Source organism: Oryctolagus cuniculus, chromosome 5 (genome assembly GCF_964237555.1).
Source record: "Oryctolagus cuniculus chromosome 5, mOryCun1.1, whole genome shotgun sequence".
NCBI classification, from domain to species: domain Eukaryota; kingdom Metazoa; phylum Chordata; class Mammalia; order Lagomorpha; family Leporidae; genus Oryctolagus; species Oryctolagus cuniculus.
Window position 1 is genome coordinate 26,401,625 of NC_091436.1, and position 8,957 is coordinate 26,410,581.

Below are 8,957 nucleotides of genomic sequence, written 5' to 3' on the forward strand. Positions count from 1 at the left end.
TTACACATGGAATTATTTAAAGTAAAATTAAATTGCCTGTTTTCTTTTTTCTCCGAAAATGAAGCCTTATATTACCATTCCAAAAAGTTAGAATGCTTCAAATATAACAATGACTATCTATTTATTTATTTGAAAGGCAGAGTTAAAAAGAGAGAGAGAAAGAAAAAGAGAGAGAGAAAGGGGGAGAGAGAGATCTTCTATCTGCTAGTTCACCCCTAACAGCCACAATATCCTGAGCTGGACCAGGCCGAACTGGAAGCCAGGAGCTTCTTCTGGGTCTCCTATGTGGGTACAGGGGCCCAAGGACTTGGGCCACCTTCTGTTGTCCTCCCAGGTGCATTAGCAGGGAGCTGGATCCGAATTGGAGCAGCCAAGACTCAAACTCGAACCTGAGCCCATATGGAATGCTGACACTGCAGACAGTGGTTTAACTCTGTGCCATTGATGCCAGCCATATCAATGATTTTAAATCAAGAATGAATATCCAGTTTTACAGAAATTACTAAATCACAATGGATGGAGGGACGGTGCTTTGAAAACTTAATTATTCTACACAAGCATCTCATCTTTTAAGTTATATATAATAATGTTTTAGAATGGAATCTCCATATTCTCTTGGCGTAAGAACAACACTTTGATACATCTCATTGGATTAGCTCCAATGAGACCAGCATGGGATGGGGCAGCAAGAATAAAAGTCAATCACCAAGAGAGCCCATAAAAGGGGCTGATGCATCAGGCATTAAGATGTTGACTAGTGGGCCGGCGCCGCGGCTCAACAGGCTAATCCTCCGCCTAGCGGCACCGGCACACCGGGTTCTAGTCCTGGTCTGGGCGCCAGATTCTGTCCCGGTTGCCCCTCTTCCAGGCCAGCTCTCTGCTATGGCCCGGGAGTGCAGTGGAGGATGGCCCAAGTGCTTGGGCCCTGCACCCCATGGGAGACCAGGAGAAGCACCTGGCTCCTGGCTCCTGCCTTCGGATCAGTGCGGTGCGCTGGCCGCAGCGGCCATTGGAGGGTGAACCAACAGCAAAAAAAGGAAGACCTTTCTCTCTGTCTCTCTCTCTCTCACTGTCCACTCTGCCTGTCAAAAAAAAAAAAAAAAAAGATGTTGACTAGCAGTAAGAAACCTCCAGATCTTAAAATCCCCAGTTAGTTTGCCTGTAAATGGTAGTTAAGAATCAGCTGGTTTCTAAAAAATAAAGGGGGGGGGGGGCAACTCATAACACAGTTTAGAACCACAGTAAAGCATTCCTTAGAGCCTGAAGGCTGCTTGCTTGGGGAAACTGTGCAATCCTAAACAGAAAACTAGAAAAGTAGGAAGAGAAATACCACAATGAACAAAGTAGACATCAAATACTTCCTATATTTGCCATAGGCCTGCATTTTTTAATCTTTCTTTTACTACAAGAGACCATCTCATGGCAAAGGGAACAGCATTAGCGTCAGATCCAAGTTTGCTACTTATGAACTATTCAATCCTTAGGAAATTTATTTGACCATCTTGTGCCTCCTATTTGTCAGTTGTAAAACAGTGTGGGTGAGATGATTAAATAAGATAGTATCTTTGCAAACCATGTCTGATACTCAGCAAGAGCTCAACAAACATCAGCTATTGTCATTACCTTAGGTATTCTAAATAAGTGGTTATTCTGCCAACAATGAAATCAAAAGAACAAAACTAAGAATGGATATCAGGATTAGTCTTATATGTCAACACCAATCAATTGACTTCATGCTCACTTCTAGAACTACTCGGGAAGAGAAATGAAATCAGTTATTCCTGTCTGCTAAGAATATAGTAATTTTAAGTTATGTCTGAAACTCACGGCACAATTTTGTTTTCACCAAATCAGAAGTTCCAGAAACTTCTAATTGCAGCTCTCCTACTGAGAATTCTAAACAAGGGCAAGTTTACGATATGAAGACTATTTTTTATGGATGGTATGTTTTGAAATGCATCTATTAAAATCATTGAATTTAAAAGTTGTGACTGCTAATGATTAGTTTATTTTAGTAAGTAATAATAACAATACTAATGCATATGGACTCTGAAATGGCACACATTTGCATGCTGGTTCTTCTATTAATCTTGTGGTTTGGGGAGCAAACACTTAAACTCTGAGCCTTATTCCTCTCCTATAAATGGATATTACCCATCAAAAGTAGTCCTAGAGATAACAGTTTTGGTGCATTTGGGTAGATTACAAATGTTTGTCACATAAAGTTCACTTGAAGAACATGTCAATTTTTTAAGTTCTATTTATTTATTTGAAAGTCACAGTGACAGAGAGAGACAGAGAGAGAGAAATTTTCCACCTACTGTATCACTCCCCAGATGGTCACAATGACCATTGCTGGGCCAGGCTGAAGCAGGAGCCAAGAGCTCCTTCCAAGTCTCCAAAGTGGGTGGCAAGGGACCAAGCATTTGGGCCATTTTCTGCTTCTTTACTCAAGGCATTAGCAGGGAGCTGGATTGGAAGAGGAGCAACTGGGAAACAAACCAGCCCATATGAGATGCCCACGTTGCTGGTGTCGGCTTATCCTGCTTTGCCACAATGCAGTCCCCAACAGGTCCATTTCTTATTGATGCTAGATAAATAAAGTGTTTCCCATTCATACTGTTTGCTTCTAAAATAAAGTGAGTTTGCTTCTAAAACAAAGGAACAATTATGCATTCAGAGTTTAGAGTTTCGAGCTGGAAGATGAAATCTAACCTCCTCATTTCACCAGGGAGGAAACAGAGATCTAGAAAAATAAAGGGGCAAATCAATCAAACTTGGCTGCCAGCCTCACAGATATTAACAGAAGGAAGTATCGGCCTTAGAGAACTGCCAGCTCTTACTCTTTGTGGCACATGACAATTCTCCTTTATCCACATGTGAATAATGGTTCCCTCTCAAATTCATGTACTCACTCAACAAGATTCAGGGAACTGTGCTCCTTGGCTTGGCTACACTCAATACTGTTTATTTTACAAGCTCATGCAACTTCTCCTTTGCTATATAAGGTTCTGATATTTAAGGATTTCATATCCAGTCCTTAAGTTGTCTTAGCAAACCTGCCTGCCATCCTATCAGGCAATAGCGGCAAATGACCACCAGGGTTGATGCATTCCAGGTCTCAAGATTCCATCACTTCAGACAAAAAAGGAACTGAGGACAGGGCAAGCACTTGTAACCAAACATAAACCATATGACAAGCCAGCTTTCACCCACTTTACTGTTTACTGAAGAACAGAAACAAATAAATTAAGAATAGAACAGAGGAAGGAAAGCACTGTGTGTCTTCTCAGGGGATCACTTAGCAAAGACACATCCCTGGGATTTAAACAACTTTCTCACAAGAATGGAAACTCTTGAACAGGGTTACTAAGGATCTAAATAGGAACTACAAAAAATAGTACAGCCTCATACCATTTTGAGGGTCATCTCAAAGTTTTACTGAAGAACTGAAGAGAAAAAAATCATTGTAACTAAATGAAAGAGAGGAGAGAGAAAGGGAGAAAAGGTGAGTGACAGAAAGAACAACATCTCTAATCTGAAAGGAATATAAAATTATGCATTAAAACCTATTATCTCACAGATGAAAAAAACTAAGATACTAAACACTTGCTCCAGGTCACATAATCCATGACACCTGAGTCAAAGGTCACATAGTTACCTGGCTTCCAACACAGCTGCCCTTTTTTGCAAAGCAAGCTACCTCTATTTCAAACTAGTAGTGCTGAATGACTCCGAGATATAATATGCTTTTCTGTTTTTTGGAAGCTATAGAATGTAACCTTTTTATTAGCAATTGTTTTAAATGGGGTTATGACCCCTTGTAGACCTAATTGTACAAAAATGTATCACTGAAGTAATGTTAAAAACCTACTATCTTCTATTTCTCTACTCCTAGTGGTTTCCCCAAAAACAACTTAAAGATATTCAGTGGAGAAGCTGACACAGTCCTAATTCTATCAATATCAGCAACAGTCAAAATTAACTTTTTTTCTGCTATCTCAAATTTGTTTTGATAGTAAATCTTCTCAAAAAGGGATTTTTGGAGTGACAAAAGGAATACCTTGATTCTTTCAGAGTGAAAAGAATCAACTTGGTTTATTAAAGTCTGCTCAGGGTGCTGGCGCTGCGGTGCAGCAGTTTAGGGCAGCATCTGCAGTGCTGCCATCCCATACAGGCGCCAGTTCGAGTCCAGGCTGCTCCACTTCTGAGCCAGCTCCCTGCTAATGAGCCTGGGAAAACAGCAGAAGATTGTCCAAGTCCTTGGGCCTCTGAACCCATCTGGGAGACCAGGAAGAAGCTCCTGGCTCCTGGCTTTGGCCTGAACCAGCCCCTGCTGCTATGGCCATTTGAGGAGTAAACCAGTGGATGGAAGATCTGTTTCTCTCTATCTCTGCAACTCTGCCTTTTTTTTTTTTTTAATTTGACAGAGTTAGACAGTGAGAGAGAGAGACAGAGACAAAGGTCTTCCTTCCGTAGGTTCACCCCCAAAATGGCTGCTATGGCCGGAGCTATGCCAATCCGAATCTAGGAGCCAGGAGCCTCTTCCCGGTCTCCCACGTGGGTACAGGCATCCAAGCACTTGGGCCATCCTCCATTGCCCTTCTGGGCCACAGCAGAGAGCGGGACTGGAAGAGGAACAGCCGGGACTAGAACCCGGTGCCCATATGGGATGCTGGCGCCACAGGTGGAAGATTAGCCAAGTGAGCCACAGTGCAGGCCCCAACTCTGCCTTTCCAATAAACAAATAAATGAAGGTGGGGGTGGGGGGTGGGCTGCTCAGAATAGTATTTCTTCTTTTTGTTCAAGATCTTGTTCTCAAGCTTATACAATATACACAAAAAAGTGCTATATAGTTGAAGTTCTTTTATTAAGTTGGGTTCATCTCTACTTTAAAAAGCCTGATTTAGTCCTCAAATATGCACAAATTCTAAACATTTATTTGAACAATAACACTCATAACAGGCTTATATCTTAGGTAAGCCTAAAAAATTTCTTAAGAATAATACATACAAATCAGTATACATAAAATTGGGGGCATAGGAAAAAGATAAGTAGATGCTATCAAATCCTGGTTTTTGATTTTGTAAGATACTTCTACAAAATATTACCATTACAGGAACTGGGTAAAGGCTATCTCTGTAGAGTTGATCAACTGCGGAGCTGATTTCTTTACAAGTCCATCTGAATCTACTAATGTCTTAAAAGTTTTCATTAAAAAGGTCCCCTCCGGAATCCCTGCTACATACAACTTACTCTCAGATGATTCAGAAAAAAAAAAAAATCTGTGTGTGTGTATGTTGTGTGTGGGCGGGGGGGGGGGCCTAGGGACCCAATGGAAGCAGGAAAATGATAAATGGGATTAATATTTATTATAGGTGATTTTTAATAAATGGTATGCAGGTGTCCTTTGTATTATTTTTTATTCTCACAAGTTTCAGATAAGCTTAAAATTATTTCTAAAAAAGTTAAACACCCACTTATACTAAAGTATACCAGTGTTTTTATTTCATGATATTCTTATCACTATTATTATTACTTTACTATTATCAGTTTGATAAAATAAATACTGCTCCATGTGGATTTCCTTTATTTAGACTGGCATGTTCAAGTAATTTGTGTAGTTTTCCATCACAATATACATGTTTTTCTCAATGATGTGATTTTTGAAAAGAAATTCTATATTATATATAATGTCTATCAAGTTTGCCCTAAATATTTAAACATTAATCTTTAAGTGTTTTTTTAAGGTACTCCAAATGATTCCATCCTAAATAAGCTTATCATGCAAAGTAAAATGATACTCAGGGCGCCACACTCAAACTTTCCTGGCATTTTTAGCTGTGATTGATTTATTCTTTAAATGTTTTCCCTGATCATCCAGTATGCATCTTAATGTCATCCAATGTAGATAATATAATGATGTCATCCAATTAAAAATAAAAATGGAAAGATTCAGTTTTGCCCATGCATACCACACACATTGAACAAAGTGTTTTTTTATTTAGTCTAAATAAAAATCTAAGTAGTCTCTAGTAATTTTTAATCAACCCATTCAAAGTATAAACTCTGTAAGATATATGGGCAGTTAGAAAAACAGTCAAGTTTAAGGAAGCAGCTGTCAGTTTATTTTTAATCTATAAACTAACTCTTTTTCAAATCATTATTTCCAGAAATCATAGTGACATGTCCAGTTAGGCAGTAAAAATACAGGCATCTAATATTTCCCATAAGCCAAGAGACAATAGTCTCATTCACCATTCATATTGGAAAAGAACAATGTCATGTAATTTATATAAACCGTAAACAGAACAGTAGCTTTATGCAATTTCAGACCAATTATCCCAATTCTTGCTAAATCTATTAAATTTCTTAAGGTATTAAAGTATGCAGTTGCAACTCTCAAGTTGATTTATAAGTCTGTAATTTCAGAACTTCAGAGTAACAATACATACATTTGCACAAGGAGTAGCATAACATACAGTTAAATAGTTTAGGTACTTGAATTTATTAAAATTTAAAAGAATATCATTAACATTGCTTAACAAAATAGTGGGAATATTTACATTGGAAAGGTTGGTATTATTTCCATATTTTCTACCATATCAATATGTTAAAAGATTCAGAAGATATTCAGTTATTCCAAGTGAAATAACAAGTGGAAAAACTACACTGCGAGTCTGGCAAAAAATTTTAAAACTATTGTCAAAATAGCTCAAAGAAAATCAAATCAGGGTACTACACTGTAGTCTATGTGGTTGAATATCCCTGCATTTACTCTATAATAACAAGATTTTTTTAATCACACTGAATTCAAATGGACTATATAACTTAATTTCATAATCAGGACATGTTTTACATCATCTATTGGTCAGTTTCACATTTTAAAAACTGCCATTCCTTTTTTTTAAATAAATAATTTACCTCTACCCCATATGATCCTAATACCTAGGAAAGCTGAAAGGAAGTTGGACAAAGATCTGCTGTTAAGAACTCTTCGGTATTTTCAGGAAAACTTGAAATTGAAAACAAACTCATATTCACTCAAAATGTGTTGGCTGAATAAGAGAACAAGTCTTATATGAGACTACTGGCCAGATCCCAAAATAAAGTCTTCTAAGTTATACCTTGCTGATTTCTCTGGCAATTCTGTAACTTTGAGCCTCACAGGTGTGGGACGACTTCCCACCAGTGTAACAAAAATGAATGGTGTCGGTATACTGCCCACTACCCACAACAGAGCTGCAGCACTAGCTGACCGCCACCACTCTTTCTCCTTGGGTAGGAGGCAGGGCAAGGAGACAGGACCCTGAGTGGCCATCTTTTCCCAAGTATTAACCTGAAAGGGAAAAGTCAACTGGAAATGAGTAAGCATCCCAGAGCAGTGGAAGAAAGGATGATCATCAGTTTCTAGAAACTCTCATACACCAGTTAGTGGAAGTGGGTAAAATGTCTGTAAGGGTGTCTGCCCAAGATTAAACACCAGCAAGAAAATTGCATAGTGCAAGAAAAAGTAACTGCTTGGCTGGCCACAAAAATAAGCTTGGCCCTTTGGAGAACAACCTTTCTTTTTCCATTCTGGAGGGTCACGCGGTGCCCGGCCATCCTTGTGCGGCATCACCGAGGCACCTCATCTCTTCCCGAGGATTCCCCAGAAGCAAAGCCCTTTAGATTTCTCTACCCTTCTCGGCCTCCCTTATCTCCCCGGAGCATTCTCCGCAAGTCCCCATGCGCCAGCCTATTCCTCACGTTTCACTCTACAAAGTAAAAACGGAAGAGAAAAGTAATCCCAAATTGCCCCCAGAGATCCAAGAACAACTGTTACAAGCACGGAGCGACAAGGTGCAAAGTCAACATTCTCTCCACAAACCAGTACCTTCCAGGCCCCCAGGTGTTGATGGCGGAGAGCGCTTGCTTGGCAGGGCCAGGGCCCTGGACGGAGCAGCAGCGGTGCCTGTTACTCCTTGTTTAATTTGAATCGAAAACACGTTTTCCCCATTTTTGAAGCCCTGCCCTTCACACCGCCCAAATGTGAGGTTTACCTCTCGCTGTGGGGGAAAGAAAAAAAAAAAGAAGAAGAAAGTCAGCCGCACACATGTCACAGCTGCCTTTGGCAAGACTCATTCCTCAGTGCCTCGAGGGGTAGGGTGAAGACAAACCGGTTTATGCCGTCAAAGGAGCTGAAATTCCTTTTCAAAATCGCTTAGATGAGGGAAATGGGGGGGGGGCGGAGATGCAGGGCTCAGAGCAAGGTGTGAAGGAAGCGTGAGTCCAGAGGTGACACTTACATGTTGGCATTACTGCCAGAGGTGCCCAGGGGCCGCTCGGTCCTCCTCAGCCGCTCCCCCTCGCTCTGCCGCTCCGATCTCCACCGCGGGGACCCCTGGCGCCCGGGCGGCGCGCGGCGGCCGGACCCCTCTTTCACGCCCTTTCTGGAGAGTTCATCGGGGCTTCCGGGCAGCTGCTCCTCACCCGCGCGCGGGGCGGCGCAAGGTGGACCCCGGCGCCGCGGAGTTCAAGTGCGGATCCCGTGAGCGAGGGGGCGGGCGGCAGGTTCCTCCTCGCGGAGAACTTGGAGTGGAGTTCAAGGCTGAGGAAGTTGGGTCTGCCTGAGCGCCGGCGCTGGGGTGCTCGGGGCCGGGCCAGGAGGGGCAGTGAGGGGTGGGGGGAAGGAAGGGGCGACTGGCAGGTCGTCGCCCGCGCCGGAGTGAGGCGGGACGCGGCCACCCGCTTTGCGGCTCTCGTCCCCCACCCCGCGGGCTCAGGCTGCCCTCCGCGAGCGCGCGCGATCCGCCCGCGCTTCCGGCGCCGCCGCTGGGCCGGAGCTGGGGGCTCAGGTGCGGCTGCCCCGGCGACGCGGGGCGTCTGACCCGGCTGCGCGCGGCCCTCGGGCGGCCCCGGTCGCGGAGTCGCGCGGCGTGGGCCGTCCCGAAGGCGCTGCTGCCCCACCCAGGATC

The 8,957-nt window shown here is 42.6% G+C and overlaps 1 protein-coding gene across 1 annotated transcript in view; it reads right to left on the bottom strand.

Moving 5' to 3' along the window:
* The window catches only part of ADGRG6 (adhesion G protein-coupled receptor G6), a gene marked incomplete in the record, with an annotated part of 148,972 nt that extends 140,342 nt beyond the window's left edge, over positions 1–8,630 (bottom strand). The window contains 1 exon segment of the mRNA XM_070073491.1: positions 8,289–8,630. Coding sequence (XP_069929592.1) covers positions 8,289–8,290 — 2 coding nt within the window.
* Between the last annotated feature and the right edge of the window lie 327 nt (positions 8,631–8,957).